Genomic DNA, 17,203 nt, shown 5'->3' with positions numbered 1-17,203 from the left:
ATGACGACCGGGACACAGGGAATGTTAAGAGTCGGTAAACCTGACAATCTATTTATATGCACAAACAATGAGACAGCGAAGAATGTTGTATATTCCCAAGTTTTACGTAGTTAAAAACATAAATATATCTATCTATGTTCACAGGTGGGACACAGGGACAAAACTACAATGGCGCGTAACGACTTACGCGCGCGGGGGGGCTTGGGCGGCGCGAAGGGGGATATATAAATGACGACCGGAACACAGGGAATGTTAAGAGTCGGTATAAGAGTCGGTAAACCTGACAATATATTTATATGCACAGACAATGAGACAGCGAAGAATGTTGTATATTCGCAAGTTCTACGTAGTTAAAAACGTATATATATATATATATATATATATATATATATATACTAGCTGTTGGGGTGGCGCTTCGCGCCACCCCAACACCTAGTTGGTGGGGGCGCTTCGCGCCCCCCCCAAGCCCCCCCGCGCGCGTAAGTCGTTACGCGCCATAATAGTTACGCGCCATTGTAGTTGTGTCCCTATGTCCCACCTGTGAATATAGATATATATATATATATATGGTTTTAACTACGTAAAACTTGCGAATATACAACATTCTTTGCTGTCCCATTGTCTTTGCATATAAATAGATTGTCAGGTTTACCGACTCTTGAACATGCAACATATAATGGTCCATGGGAAAACAATCTGTATTCAGATCTATACCTCATGATTCTAATGATTGCCCTTGAGCTTTGTTGATGGTGATTGCTAATCGACCATTCCCTGTCCCGGTGTCCCGGTCGTCATTTACATCCCCCTGTTTCCCCCGGTGTCCCCGTTGTAGTTGTGTCCCTGTGTCCCGGTCGTCATTTATATTCCCTGTGTCCCGGGTCCCGGTCATCATTTGTATCCCGGTGTCCCGGTCTGTATATACATTCGTTTTTTAGTTTTGTTTTTCTCCTTTATTTTTTTCCTTTTTTTTTCTTTTTTAGCTTATTTAGATTTTTAGATTTTTTAGTTTTTTTTATTAGTTTTTAGTTTTTATTTCTTTTTAGTTTTTTTGTCCCGGTCGTTATTTATATTCCCTGTGTCCCGGTCGTCATTTGTATCCCGGTGTACCGGTCTGTATATACATTCGTTTTTTAGTTTTGTTTTTCTCCTTTATTTTTTTCCTTTTTTTTTCTTTTTTAGTTTATTTAGATTTTTAGATTTTTTAGTTTTTTTATTAGTTTTTAGTTTTTTTTTCTTTTTAGTTTTTTTGTAGTTTTTACCTTCTTTTTAGTTTTGTTAATTTTTTTTTTTACTTGTGTCCTGGTCGTCATTTATACTCCCTGTGTCCCGGTGCTTTGTTGATTGCTAATCGAACATTCCTTTTGTCCTGGTCGCTTTCTCTTTGAGTGTCGTCATTTATTTTTTTCTTTTTTAGTTCTTTTAGTTTTTACCTTTTTTAGTTTTTTTTTAGTTTTTAGTTTTTTTAGTTTTTTACCTTTTTTTAGTTTTTTTAGTTTTTTTAGTTTTTTAGCTTTTTTATTTTTTTTATTAGTTTTTAGTTTTTTTGTAGTTTTTGCCTTTTTTTTAGTTTTTTTAGTTTTTTAGCTTTTTTATTAGTTTTTAGTTTTTTTTGTAGTTTTTGCCTTTTTTTAGTTTTTTTAGTTTTTTAGCTTTTTTATTTTTTTTATTAGTTTTTAGTTTTTTTTGTAGTTTTTGCCTTTTTTTAGTTTTTTCAGTTTTGACGTCACCTGATCCAGTTTTTTCAGGTGACGTCACCTGATCCACGATCCACAGATCCACAGACAACTTATTTTTATATATATAGATATACTCCCTGTGTCCCGGTGCTTTGTTGATTGCTAATCGAACATTCCTTTTGTCCTGGTCGCTTTCTCTTTGAGTGTCGTCATTTATTAGTTTTTTCCTTTTTTTTTTAGTTTTTTATTGGTTTTTACCTTTATTTTAGCTTATTTTTCAGTTTTTTCCTTTTTTTTAGTTTTTTTTTATTTTTTATTTTTTTTAGTTTTTTACCTTTTTTTAGTTTTTTTAGTTTTTTTAGTTTTTTAGCTTTTTTACTTTTTTTATTAGTTTTTAGTTTTTTTTTGTAGTTTTTGCCTTTTTTTAGTTTTTTCAGTTTTTTTTTTAGTTTTTTATTGGTTTTTACCTTTATAGTTTTTTTAGTTTTTTAGCTTTTTTATTTTTTTTATTAGTTTTTAGTTTTTTTTGTTGTTTTTGCCTTTTTTTAGTTTTTTCAGTTTTGACGTCACCTAATCCAGTTTTTTCAGGTGACGTCACCTGACACATCCATCCATCCATCCATCCACAGACAACTTATTTTTATATATATAGATATATATATATATCTATCTATATTCACAGGTGGGACACAGGGACACAACTACAATGGCGCGTAACTAATATGGCGCTTAACGACTTACGCGGGGGGGGGGGGGGGGTGAAGCGCCCCCACCAACTAGATGGTGGGGGGCGCGAAGCGCCACCCCTACAGCTAGTATAATAATAATAATAATAATAATACTTTATTTCTTACCCACTTACAAAGGGAAAAAGTGGAGTACAAGGAGAAAAACAAAGAACTACAAATAATACAAAAAAGCACAAAAACAAATAACACAAATATTAGAAAAAAAAATATAGCAATTTAGCAAAAGAGGCGGATAAGATGATTGTTAGGACCAAGACAGATTTGAATTTATGATTTATTCAAAGTTAAAAAAAAATATAAGTGCCACCCTAGCCAACTTGCGGTGAACTACAGTGTGATAGAACAATAATTGTTTGTTGTAGTTCCTGTAAATGATCCCAGATAGTACCCAGATTGTTAGCTTCGAGAGTAGCTTTTTAGAAATTAAATAAAAATTCAAAAGCTGGGAATTAAAATATGTTAGACAGGTACTTACATTTAAAGATACTTTTCCGGGAAATGTATGATTATCTATCTATTTATGTATGTATTATACTTATTCATTGTATTTATTATTAACATCCTTAAGGAATTGTTATTTATATGACATTCGACTCATTTTCATTATTTTATTCTAGTCATCTTGATTGTCTTAGTGATTGTTAAGGCTTAGATCTGTTTCAGGGCTTATGGTTGGGGTTGGTGTGCCTGCAACTGAACAAAAGGGTGTCGGATCGAAAGGAACTGTAGTTTTAAAAATCAAAATAGCCTAAAACCTCAATCAAGATGATTACAGTCATCTATCTTGACCAACAAGGAACATCCTTTTTTGCATGGAAAGTTATGGTCTATCCTTTTCTACACTTATTATTTCCTTTTTCTTTTTTTTTTACTACTAGGGAGGCAATGAAATCTAACATAGAGATGTTTAAGGGCTCATTTGAATCAGAATTTCTTTATATACATACTTGTTGTAAGTAACAACAGATGGCATAAGAAAAGCGTAATTTTAATAAAAACGGCATTTTCATATTCACTCGATCACTCGAATGGTGTGATATATGCTAGTTACTTTAAAGAGTGGTTTGGGTAAAGGTGGTCACAACATACTTCTTTTTTACAATTCCTTCCTAAGAATTAAGAAAAGATTAGGCTTTTCCTGTGTGTGATATTTTTTTTTTCAAAGGCAGTGCAGTAGCAATCCTTAGACTAAGAGCAATAATGATTTAAGCGTAATTTTTCTATTCCTTGGGTCAATCCGTATGGAAGTATTAGTTTTGGAAGTAGTGGCTCATTCAATTGGACACTATAAGTTCTAGTGTCGTTTTTAAGAGTCAATAGTGATTAAGAGGTGAACAGTCCCCCTTACCCTTTTTAGTTCCCCCCCCCCAAGCAAATCAAAGCAATATTGTCAGATAGCCACTTTTTTTAGAACTGTAGAAAGGGGCAATAGCCTATACCTCTGGGGATGACATGACCCCCACAGTCCCGGGAGCAAGGGAAGTAAGTTATACCACCTGGCTTGTGTGTACATTTAGGTTTTGTTGTTGGAAAAGGATATGTTTTTTTTTGGTCTCCAAAAAGGCCAAAGGTATCAAGAAGAAAATCTTAGGTACTGTCGAGGGGATGTTTAACTAAATTTACACTATCTACACTAAATCTACACACTATTTGTTTGTAGGTTGTTAATAGGGTGTATCAGCAATATCTTAGAGACAGCTTAAGGTATTAATTTGAAACTTTAAGACCATGATGAAGGGGATGTTGAACTAATTGTTGTTGCAGCGACAGCTGCAACCTAATAATGAATGCTCCATGGCCAATAGGAACCCAAAATTTAGAAATGTTTAGTAGAAAACCGTCATTTGTTGCTGATTTACGAGTGGCTACTATTAATTTGGATTGTGTTGATGATAAAAGTTTGTTGTAAAAACAGATGTGTGAAAATTTCTAAAGATAACCAGAAAACTCCTGTTAAATGGTTATGAACCCAAATGAAGATTACACCATCTGAATCATCATAGCCATAAATTCAATTAGCAGAGTTAAAATCCCCCAGCTTGAACAACAAGGAAAATCGCTTTTACAGCCCTTTGGGATGCAGAGTTGTGTCATTCCCCCCCCCTTTTTTCCATTCCTGTCGAAGACTGGCTCCGAAAGCAGTTACCAAAGATCCTACTTTAGTTTTCCGTGGAATTACCGAAAAGAAGCCATTCATGTGGAAGAGCGGCTCCGGAAGAGGCTGGCAAAGGTCTGACTTTAGTTTTCCGAGGAACTACCGAGTAGAAGCCACGCCTATCACAGAGCGACTCCGAAAGAAGCTACCAAAGAACCAACTTTATTTCTCCGAGTGTCCATTGATTTGAATTAGAATCGAATAGTTGTGGGTCTCATGCCATGGCTAAATGTAGAAAAAGCCAAGACAGATAGGCCCATTGAGTGAGAGGCAAATCTGGCATTAACCCCCTTATTAGGATTGTATAAAAATGATACAAAGAGAAGCCAGTCCTGTTGAAATTCCTGTCGAAGAGTGGCTCAGAAAGAAGCTATCAAAGAACTAAATTTCGTTTTTCCGAGGAATTACCAAAAAGAAGCCATTCCTGTCAAAGAATGGCTCCAAAAGAAGCTACCAAGGAAACGACTCTTCTTGCGAGGAACTACCAAAGAGAAGTCATTCCTGTCCAAGAGTGGCTCCGGAAGAGGTTGCCAAAGAACTGACCTTATTTCTCCAAGAATCCACTGACTTTGATTTAAAATCGAATAGTTGTAAGCATCAACCCATGGCTAATTGTAAAAAAGCCGAGACAGATAGTCCGATTGACTGAAAGGCGAGTTTGTCATTAATCCCCTTGTTAGGACTGTATAAAAATGGTGCCAAAGAGAAGCCAGTCCTGTTTCAATTCCTGTCAAAGAGTGGCTCCGACAGATGCTATCAAAGAACTAATTTTAGTTTTCTAAGGAATTACCGAAAAGAAGCCATTCCTGTCGAAGACTGGCTCTAAAAGGAGCTACCAAGGAAGCGACTTTAGTTTTGCGAGGAACTACCAAAGAGAAGCTATTCTGATCGAAGAGTGGCTCCGGAAGAGGCTGCCAAAGAACTGGCTTTATTTATCCAAGTGTCCACTGATTTTGAATTAGAATCGAATAGTTTTGGGCATCAACCCATGGCTAATTGTAAGAAAAAGCCAAGACAGATAGTCGAGTGATAGACAAATCTGTCATTAACCCCCTTATTAGGATTATATAAAAATGGTACCGATGAGATGCCAGTCCTGTTGAAATTCCTGTCAAAGAGTGGCTCCGAATAAAGTTATCAAAGAACTAACTTTAGTTTTCCGAGGAATTACCGAAAAGAAGCCATTCCTGTCGATTATTAGGATTGTGTAAAAATGATACCTAACAAAAGCCAGTTATGTTGAAATTCCCGTCGAAGAGTGGCTCCGAAAGAAGGTATCAAAGAACTAACTTTCGTTTTCCGAAGAATTACCGAAGAGAAGCCATTCCTGTCGAAGAGCGGGTCCGAAAGAAGCTACCAAAGAACCGACTTTAGTTTTGCGAGGAACTAATGAAGAGAAGGTATTACTGTCGAAGAGCGGCTCCGAAAAAAACTACCAAAGAACTAGCTTTGGTTTTCCGAAGAATTACAGAAGAGAAGCTATTCTCGCCGAAGAGCGGCTCCGAAAGAAGCAACCAAGGAACCAACTTAGTTTTCCAAGGAATTACCATGGAGACGCCATTCCTCTTGAAGAATGGCTCCAAAAGAAGCTACCAAAAACTGACTTTAGTTTTTAGAGGAATTACTGAACAGAAGCCATTCATGTCGAAGAGCGGTTCCGAAAGAAGCTACTAAAGAACCGACTTTAGTTTTACCACTTAATTCAAACCAGATTAGATACCCTAGGCTTCAATGTGGGTCGGGAGTTATAAAACATTGAAAGGTGTTCTGTATTTTGTTTTTTTATGCTCCTTTATTATACACTTATAATATTCAGTTTAACGTTTCTAGTTGTGAGTTTTACGTTTTTACGTAAGATTTTTTGTTTGACATCATTTGTTTCTTTTATTTTTTTTTCTTTTTAAAACCGTTTTCCTGTTTCTTGACACAATTTCCCAACTAAAGTCTAAGGAAAATTTGACTCGAATAACTATATTTTTATAGCTTTCATACCTAAAAGCTTGCAATTTTTGTGTGTGGAAAAATGTTCTAAATCGTTTGTCTTTAAACCACAGATTTTCTGGGAATGTAATATGAAGTGGGATATTTCAATTATATAACTGGTATTTAAACATTTATTTTTGCCGAATATTCACCAACAAGCTTGGTTCTATTAATAATGTCTCAAGATTTTAATTTTTCTGCCTTTCTTAAGGAAATAACCAATGAAACTTATTTTATGAAAACTATTCTAGGGAATTTTTAGACCCTGAAAAAAGCTTATCTGATGATGAAATGTTTTCCACCTTGGAGCTTGTTTGGATGAAAGAAAGTGTTCATCGCCACCCTAAAGGGTTAGGTAAGTAATTACTTTTGATCTCAGCAACAGTAATTCAAAAGGTGTTATATAATGTTTTATGATTTGGCACTGGCTATGCAGGGAGTAGGGTCTGATTTTTTTTAGAGTTATGGTTGTTAAACTTCAAGACTAGATGGGTTGGGCGTACAAAATGAATCTGTAAAAAAAATAAAACTGCAACAAAAATAACTAAATGGAAAACGGAAACTAAACACAAACTGAGAACAAAAAGAGCAACCGTAGGTCTTGGACAGGAAGCCAAGAAAAACGAAGTAACATAACGGCAATTAACCATTTGCAAATAAAATAAAACTAAAGAATTTTTCTGTTTACTTAAATTACAATGCCAATCCTTAAAAATGTTGCAAATAATACCCATTATTTTTCATACTTGAATTTTGAACATTTTTATTCCAAGGAATTACAAACAGAAAAATATTTCAGGGGCAATGGCTGGAACAAAATTGTTTTGGTTAAATAAAATTGATCTATTTTTGACAAATAAAAGCGTTAAGATGAACTAACCAGCAATAAAAGAAAAAGAGGAAAATGACATGAACAAGTAAAGGAAACTGGTCTAAAGTATTTAGATTTTGTAAAAGAAAAATATATTAAGGAAATTTCACCTACATGATAATTATTCACAAGTATGCAAACAAATATTCACGGTATGTTCTTTTTGTCACGGTATTCCTGCTCTTATTTTACATTTCATTCTTTTATTTATTAATTAACCCCAATGCCTGGTGGACGACAGGAATTCCTGAAAAATTCTTTTGTGCAAGTCGGAAAAACCATTTTATAATCAATAAAATCAATATCACTATTAACGTAATAATAAAATAAGCTAGTACCATACATCTAGATATTTATATAGTGACTCCCTCCCCCCCAAACAGTAATTTTTTTGCAGCACGACAAACAGCGTAAACTAACCGAAGCTACGTATAAAATTTGTGAAAATTTTAATAAAGCCGACTAAGACTTTCAAGGCAGAGAGTAGCCTCATGTTTATGACGGCATGTTTATGAGGATATGTTTCATGACGTCATGTTATTGTGACTGAGACCACTTAAAAATATTAAAATTCTATCGAAAAAGACCCATTTCTTGATAAATTAGGGTAGAGGATTTGATTTTGGTTTTTTTGTGACTTTTAAGAAATTATCTATATTATTTAATTTGAAGTGTTAGGTAATTTCATTGCTTAATGGTTGTTCTTTGCGTTTAATGGGTAAAGAAGAAGGTAGTCAACTTTATTCCATGAATTAGAAAAGCAAAGTTTTCAAATCAGGACTTTAAGTCGGCCACTTAATTCCACCCCATGAATCTTAACGTGTCCAACGAAAACATTTATTCATCCATTGACGAACAATGGTTGCAAAATATGGAGGAACTTCACATTTTGTAAAGAACAAGTCTCCAACATAATTCTATGTGCTAAAATCTCTCCATATTTCATTGATCAGCCTAGTAAAGACCCATTCACCATGATATTCTGCTAATACTGAGATTCAACTAGTGTTAATTTGAGCTTACCAGGTTTTTACGGAAATATCTGATTTGCTGAGAAATTCTATAGAAATTTTGAATGGCTCAAATTAGTGCTAGCTAAGCCGAGCTAGCTAGCACTAGCACTAGAAATTTTGAATGGCTCAAATTAGAAATTTTGAAAAACTTGAAAATTTTGAAGAAACTAGATATAGAAATTTTGAATGGCTCAAATTAGTGCTAGAGCTAGCTAGCTAGCTAGCTAGCTAGCTAGCTAGCTAGCTAGCTAGCTATCATTAGAGCTAGCTAGCTAGCTAATATCGGTTGATGGAGTATCAGTGAGGCTTGAGAAGCTACCGATGAATGCTTATGATTATATCAAATTTCAACTGTAACTTCATATTTCATGTTTCCTTTACTTTCATTTTTAAAAATGATAATTCATAATTGCAAGAAAAGATTTTTAAAATAGCGACTGAGTTTTTAATCACCTTGTATTTCTTATGAATTTAAAATTGGCTACCAGCTTCTAGTTTCTTTTCGTCGTGTATTGTATATTTTCTTTTGAATTTTTTTTAATTGGCTACTAAGCTCTAGTTTCATGTTGTATTGTGAGTTTTCATTGATCATGCATTCGGCCATCATCAATTACATCGATTCCTCATCTTTTAGTAAATTCCTGTATCAGCTTCAAATGACCATTCGTCCTCATTGACAGTTTCGTTTTTTGTTTTTTATATTTCTATAAGAAATTTTTTTACTATGGACAAGTGTTTGCTCTTTACTAGATTGTCTCTAAAGGAGCAACCATGATGTTCTTTATGACAAAATTCGGATTAGTTTATTATTTGGCAATATTTGACTTATTTTATTGGCAATTTGGTCGATAGCTCTTGAAAATGTCAGACTAAAGTGTTTTCTAGGCATTGAATAGTTAAACATGCTTATTTTCAAAAAAGCAATTTTGACATTTAGAGGCGGGACACGTGTATGTTCTTTATGATAACACTCTTATTGTTAAAATCAGTATCACAGAGTTCTCAAAGAAAGGTTCTTCTGCATAAGAAAGCAAATGTTTCTATTAGAAGTTGTATTACAACATTCTGTATCTTTGTAAATGACAATTGTTGAGGAACTAGCTCTTTAGGAATGCCGTAAAACCGCTGGTCTCTCCGTAGGGCTTTTCGTTCTGCTGAATCAAACGCCTTTTCGAAGTCTACTAAAACTGTGTACAAGTGTTGTTTCTATCAATTAAATTCCATCGGCATCATGTGTAGGGTGAAGATAAGGATCGTTCCGGTTGAAACCTACGCTATTGTTGACCTTGGTGAAGGTCGTGGGCAGTTAGGAGTCTTCCTATTATTGTAGTTAAGAAAGACCTTTTTTCATTATGGGTTTTTCAGGCAAAGTCGGCCGTGTAAAAACAGCTTTTAAATCGTCAAAAACAAACTTTTCCGAAAAAGTCACTTCGAATGCGCCCGATTTATCTTTTAGAGCCTTAAAAGTTCTAATGAAGACTGAGGCTGCCTGAAAAAGTAAACGGGCGACTTTGCCTGAAAAAACCATACTGTAGACACGGACTAAAGCTTCTCTGGGAAGGAGTGAAGATTATTGTCTCTCTAAAAGTAGCGCTGTTAACGAGGCAGTGCTGTCCAAAAATACTTAAATAATTTTTTAAGTGAAATATTGTTTCAGTGAGCTAGAACTTTAATTCTTAATTCACGATTGACAACCTATTACAATTGACATTTAATAGCTCAGAAACTGAAATCCAAAAGAAACTTCGACCTTTAACTTCAGGCCTAACGTTTCTTTCATAGTTTTAGGTTTTAAGCTTACTTTCATAGTAAATGTGGTGTCACTTTGTTCTTGTGTGTTTTTGTCGTAATTTTGCCGTTTGAAGGAAATTGCAAAAGAAAGTTTTCTATGATCAGTTTTGGGTACTCGCTTGACTGACCGTCTATCAAACAACAGGCTGAAATCCAGAAGAAAAGCTTACTTTCAAAGAAAGTGTTGGTGTCACTTTGTTCTTGTTTGTTTTGGTTGTAATTTTGCCTTTTAAAGATCTTTGTGGATTCAAAGGAAATTACAGAAAAAAACTAACCCTCCGGTTAGTTTTGTGTACCCACTTGACTGACCATCTATCAAGCAACAGGCTGTACGACAAATCTGGATCTGTCCCTCTTTTTACGGCTACAATGAGAAAAAGGCTGAGGTCGCTAGGACACGTTTTGGGAATGAAAGATAACATATTGTGAAAGATCGTCCTTGACAAGGAAGGACTGAAAGGAAATCGGAACTTCTTGGGAGGGTGTAAAGAGGAAGGCTTTAGATAGGTTGGGATGGAGGAAGAGCCTGTGCATTAATGTTGGCCAGAGGCGGTTTGTGCTGTAGGGAGTTGCTAGTAGCAGTAGTAGTAGAAGCTTCTTATAGGGCTTTTCTTCAATATTCTTATTTAATAAAGATGCAATAAAAGTATGTTCTTCAAACTCTGGAGGAGGAATTCTATTGTTTTAGAATTTTTTTTTGTGAAATTATGAAAAAAACATTTCTTTTTTTTTAATTATACTTCTCCACAGTGCGTTTTTGTCTTGTACAAAGATGTATAATGAGTTATTATTATAGTTATTTCAGTAGAAACATTCAGAAACAAAATCCAGCCCACAGTAACCGAAAATTTTTAAGTGTTTTTGATAATTATTAAGAGCTCTATCAAACAGGATTAGACGGAACAGTTTTTTTTATGCCGTAGTAGAGACTCTTATCAGTCCTTTATACTTTTTGCCTCACCCTGTAATAAAAGGCTCACCCTGTAAGGCTGTATAAAACAGAATAGAATGTTTACAAAATTCTAAAAAACAGCCCCTGCTACATTTTGTCATCTTTAGTTCTATTCAATATCTTCAAAAAATAAACAATATTCATAATTTGAACACATAATAGAAAAGAATCATCTAGTTTTTTCTGCAAAAAAAGAAAATAACAATTAATAGTGATATTTCCAAGTAAGCAACACTTTTAAAAAGTGTTTGCCATTTTTCCAGTATCTCGACACCAAGCATTAAAATACGAAAATAAAGTCAAAGCCACACAGAAGAATCTCTAAGCATCTGTTTTGAAATTTGGAATTCTGCTTAAAACTTTTGCTTTTATATAAAGATCAAACTTTTTAATTTTTCGTTCTATTTGTAAGTTTTTTTTAACCATTAATAGCACATATAGTTAGCTAGCTGTTCTGTTTCCTTGAGCTGAAAGGAAATTGTTAGCAGCAATTGGGACGGCAAAATTAGATCTTAAAGAAGCCATGCTTAGGACCTCTTGCTTCCTCCTTGGAATTCCAGAACTTACTTGGTACTCCTCCAGAAGCTCTAAAACTTGGATAGTAGGACATGCTATTGCAACACTAAATATCAACCCATGTTCTAAAATGATATATCCAGTCTGTGGCCAGTAACAGTGTTTTCACGCACATCCACACACTTTCTTCTAGAGAGCTAACCAATAAGGAAACCAGAGACTAATGTTTGCAATCCTTTCATATTTTTAGTATGATTCGCTCTCTTTAGATTTACCCCCTTCCCCCATAAAAAATCATACGAGCGTGTTTGATAAATAAGTATCAATATTAATTATTTCAGGTATGGACATGGGTTCCAATGAAGCTTCGTTCTCCATTGGTCAACTTCAATTGCTTTCAATAGCGAGGGTATTGCTTTCGAAATGCAAAATTATAATTCTTGACGAAGTGACTAGTTCGTTAGATATTGATTGTGAAGTCCATATTTTGAACATACTTAAAGAGAAGCTAAAAGATAAAACTGTTATTATGGTTGCGGTAAGTTAAATTAGATTTTTGTTCGGTGGAGGATGTACTAAATATCATAATTTTTTCCTTAGTTATTTTTCCTTAATCTGTAATTTTTTGTCATTTCTTATTTTTTGTCACTTACAAAACTCTGCAAAATGTCAGAGTTATATATATATATATATATATATATATATATATATATATCTATATATATAAAAATAAGTTGTCTGTCTGTGGATGTGTGGATGGATGTGTGGATGGATGTGTCAGGTGACGTCACCTGAAAAAACTGGATTAGGTGACGTCAAAACTGAAAAAACTAAAAAAAGGCAAAAACTACAAAAAAACTAAAAACTAATAAAAAAAATAAAAAAGCTAAAAAACTAAAAAAACTATAAAGGTAAAAACCAATAAAAAACTAAAAAAAAAACTGAAAAAACTAAAAAAAGGCAAAAACTACAAAAAAAAACTAAAAACTAATAAAAAAGTAAAAAAGCTAAAAAACTAAAAAAACTAAAAAAACTAAAAAAAGGTAAAAAACTAAAAAAAATAAAAAATAAAAAAAAACTAAAAAAAAGGAAAAAACTGAAAAATAAGCTAAAATAAAGGTAAAAACCAATAAAAAACTAAAAAAAAAAAGGAAAAAACTAATAAATGACGACACTCAAAGAGAATGCGACCAGGACAAAAGGAATGTTCGATTAGCAATCAACAAAGCACCGGGACACAGGGAGTATAAATGACGACCAGGACACAAGTAAAAAAAAAAATTAACAAAACTAAAAAGAAGGTAAAAACTACAAAAAAACTAAAAAGAAAAAAAAACTAAAAACTAATAAAAAAACTAAAAAATCTAAAAATCTAAATAAACTAAAAAAGAAAAAAAAAGGAAAAAAATAAAGGAGAAAAACAAAACTAAAAAACGAATGTATATACAGACCGGTACACCGGGATACAAATGACGACCGGGACACAGGGAATATAAATAACGACCGGGACACAGGGACACAACTACAACGGGGACACCGGGGGAAACAGGGGGATATAAATGACGACCGGGACAAAAAAACTAAAAAGAAATAAAAACTAAAAACTAATAAAAAAAACTAAAAAATCTAAAAATCTAAATAAGCTAAAAAAGAAAAAAAAAGGAAAAAAATAAAGGAGAAAAACAAAACTAAAAAACGAATGTATATACAGACCGGGACACCGGGATACAAATGATGACCGGGACCCGGGACACAGGGAATATAAATGACGACCGGGACACAGGGACACAACTACAACGGGGACACCGGGGGAAACAGGGGGATAACCTGACAATCTATTTATATGCAAAGACAATGGGACAGCAAAGAATGTTGTATATTCGCAAGTTTTACGTAGTTAAAACCATATATATATATATATATCTATATTCACAGGTGGGACATAGGGACACAACTACAATGGCGCGTAACTATTATGGCGCGTAACGACTTACGCGCGCGGGGGGGCTTGGGGGGGGCGCGAAGCGCCCCCACCAACTAGGTGTTGGGGTGGCGCGAAGCGCCACCCCAACAGCTAGTATAAAAATATATATATATATATATAAAAATATATATATATATATATATATATATATATATATATATATATATAAAAATATATATATATATATATATATATATATATATATATATATATATATATATATATATATATATATATATATATATATATATATATATATATATTCACAGGTGGGACATAGGGACATTATACACACACACACATATATATATATATATATATATATATATATATATATATATATATATATCTATATATATAAAAATAAGTTGTCTGTCTGTGGATGGATCAGGTGACGTCATGTTTGTTCGCATATGACGTCTGAATTATTTCACACTAATACAAAAGAAGAAAAAAACTAAAAAAGGTAAAAACTACAAAAAAAACTAAAAAGAAAAAAAAACTAAAAAAGCTAAAAAACTAAAAAAAACTAAAAAAAGGTAAAAAACTAAAAACTAAAAAAAACTGAAAAAAATAAAAAAAGGCAAAAACTACAAAAAAAATAAAAAACTAATAAAAAAAACTAAAAAAGCTAAAAAACTAAAAAAACTAAAAAAAACTAAAAAAAAGGTAAAAAACTAAAAAAAACTAAAAATCTATATATATAAAAATAAGTTGTCTGTCTGTGGATGGATCAGGTGACGTCATGTTTGTTCGCATATGACGTCTGAATTATTTCACACTAATACAAAAGAAGAAAAAAACTAAAAAAGGTAAAAACTACAAAAAAAACTAAAAAGAAAAAAAAACTGAAAAAGCTAAAAAACTAAAAAAAACTAAAAAAAGGTAAAAAACTAAAAACTAAAAAAAACTGAAAAAAATAAAAAAAGGCAAAAACTACAAAAAAAATTAAAAACTAATAAAAAAAACTAAAAAAGCTAAAAAACTAAAAAAACTAAAAAAAACTAAAAAAAGGTAAAAAACTAAAAAAAACTAAAAACTAAAAAAGAAAAAAACTAAAAAAAAGGAAAAGACTGAAAAATAAAAGAGAAAAAGAAAACCAAAAAAATATGAATAAAAATACAAAAAAATAAAAAAGATAAAAACTACAAAAAAACTAAAAAGAAAAAACGAAAAAAAACTAAAAAAGCTAAAAAAATAAAAGAAGCAAAAATCTAAAGAAGGTAAAAACTACAAAAAAAAAGAAAACAAAATAAAAAAATCTAAAAAAGCTTAAAAACTAAAAAAAAACTAAAAAAAGATAAAAAACTAAAAAAAAAACTAAAAAAGGAAAAAACCATAAAATAAACTAAAAACTAATAAAAAAAAATAAAAAAAGCTAAAAAACTAAAAAAAACTAAAAAAAACTAAAAAAGGTAAAAACTAAAAGAACTAAAAAAGAAAAAAAACTAAAAAAAAAGGAAAAACTGAAAAATAAAGGAGAAAAAGAAAACTAAAAAAATATAAATAAAAATAAAAAAACTAAAAAGATAAAAACTTCAAAAAAAAACTAAAAAGAAAAAAGAAAAAAACTAAAAAACCTAAAAAAAGGTAAAAACCAATAAAAAAAACTAAAAACAAAAAAAGGGAAAAAATTAAAAATTTATTTCATCATAAGTTTTCAACTGACGAAATTACAGACCGGGACATCGGGACACAAATGACGACCGGGACACCGGCACATAGGGAATATGAATGACGACACTCAAAGAGAAAGCGACCGGGACAAAAGGAATGTTCGATTAGCAATCAACAAAGCACCGGGACACAAATGACGACCGGGACACAGGGAGTATAAATGACGACCAGGATATAAGTAAAAAAAACTAAAAAAACTAAAAAAAAGGTAAAAACTACAAAAAAACTAAAAATAAAAAAAAATAAAAACTAATAAAAAAACTAAAAAATCTAAAAATCTAAATAAACTAAAAAAGAAAAAAAATAAAAAAGGAAAAAAATACAGGAGAAAAACAAAACTAAAAAACGAATGTATATACAGACCGGGATACAAATGACGACCGGGACACAGGGAATATAAATGACGACCGGGACACAGGGACACAACTAGAACGGGGACGCCGGGGGGCACAGGGGGATATAAATGACGACCGAGACACCGGGACACATGGAATATAAATGACGCCCGGGACACTCAAAGAGAAATCACAGACTGGGACACCGGGACACAAATGACGACCGGGACACAGGGACAAAACTACAAAGGGGATGCCGGGGGGCACAAGGGGATATATAAATGACGATGGCGACACAGGGAATGGTAGATTAGCAATCACCATCAACAAAGCTCAAGGGCAATCATTAGAATCATGAGGTATAGATCTGAATACGGATTGTTTTCCCATGGACCATTATATGTTGCATTTTCAAGAGTCGGTAAACAATCTATTTATATGCACAGACAATGGGACAGCAAAGAATGTTGTATATTCGCAAGTTTTACGTAGTTAAAAACATATATATATATATATCTATATTCACAGGTGGGACATAGGGACACAACTACAATGGCGCGTAACTAATATGGCGCGTAACGACTTACGCGAGCGGGGGGGCTTGGGGGGGGGCGCGAAGCGCCCCCACCAACTAGGTGTTGGGGTGGCGCGAAGCGCCACCCCAACAGCTAGTATATATATATATATATATATATATATATATATATATATATATATATATATAATATATATATATATATATATATATATATATATATATATATATATATATATATATATATATATATATATATATATGTATAATATTTATACGAATAGGTTATTACCATTATTTCCAGTTCATGTCCTTCTTTCAAATCAACTAAGACTTACTTGAATAATCAATGCAAGCAGGCAATAAATTCCGTACAATCCAGTATCATATTTAAAACTACCCCCATTCCCTCCCATTTAGGCTTAAAGTACATAAAAAAAGTGTAATAATTTAAAACTTTAAAAAATGATACTATCCTGAAAATGTAACAGTTCGGAATAGGGATGAAACCTTTTAATAGACAGTGTAACAAATATATAATTTTTAACTGGATATTTCGGACACATATACAGTGTCCAAAATAGCCTGTTAAAAATTTTATATTTGTTTCACTGTCGATTAAAAGGTTTCATCCCTGTTTTGAACTGTTACATTTTTGTCATGGAAAGGCAGTGTGGTCTTCGAAGTTATCTATGATACTATCCTTTTCACCTGTTTGTTCCCTGTTGTAAATACGTTTGCTACCTTTTGTCAGGTAACTTTCACTACCTGTAGGCATATATTCTTCTTTAAAGAGTTTTGCAGGTACCCTCGAGTCTGAAGCCTTTTTTCCGATAATAACTTCTTTAAACTTCTGTTGTTTTCTGTTGTTTTTTTTTTTTTTGCTCTATAGGGTTTACAGTTTATTTTAATTCGTTATATCTGATCCATGAAGTATTCCAATTTACGATTGCTGTTCGTTTT

The 17,203-nt window shown here is 32.7% G+C and overlaps 1 protein-coding gene and 1 long non-coding RNA gene across 5 annotated transcripts in view; one reads left to right on the top strand and one right to left on the bottom strand.

The window, feature by feature from the left end:
- LOC136028300 (ATP-binding cassette sub-family C member Sur-like) overlaps window positions 1-17,203 on the top strand; it is a 234,735-nt gene that overhangs the window by 206,094 nt on the left and 11,438 nt on the right. For all 4 annotated transcript variants that reach the window (XM_065706058.1, XM_065706059.1, XM_065706061.1 and 1 more), the window contains 2 exons: window positions 6,818-6,921; window positions 12,051-12,247. In XM_065706058.1, the coding sequence (XP_065562130.1) occupies window positions 6,818-6,921; window positions 12,051-12,247 (301 nt within the window). The remainder of the gene's footprint in view (window positions 1-6,817; window positions 6,922-12,050; window positions 12,248-17,203) is intronic.
- On the bottom strand, window positions 564-12,557 carry LOC136028303 (uncharacterized). The gene is made up of 2 exons (XR_010617806.1): window positions 12,501-12,557; window positions 564-2,249 (listed from the first exon to the last, which is right to left on the bottom strand). It is a non-coding gene; the product is annotated as an uncharacterized LOC136028303 (long non-coding RNA).

Source organism: Artemia franciscana, chromosome 6 (genome assembly GCF_032884065.1).
Source record: "Artemia franciscana chromosome 6, ASM3288406v1, whole genome shotgun sequence".
NCBI classification, from domain to species: Eukaryota; Metazoa; Arthropoda; class Branchiopoda; order Anostraca; family Artemiidae; genus Artemia; species Artemia franciscana.
Note: the sequence above shows the minus strand (reverse complement) of the source record. Positions and strands in the feature narration are given on the sequence as shown.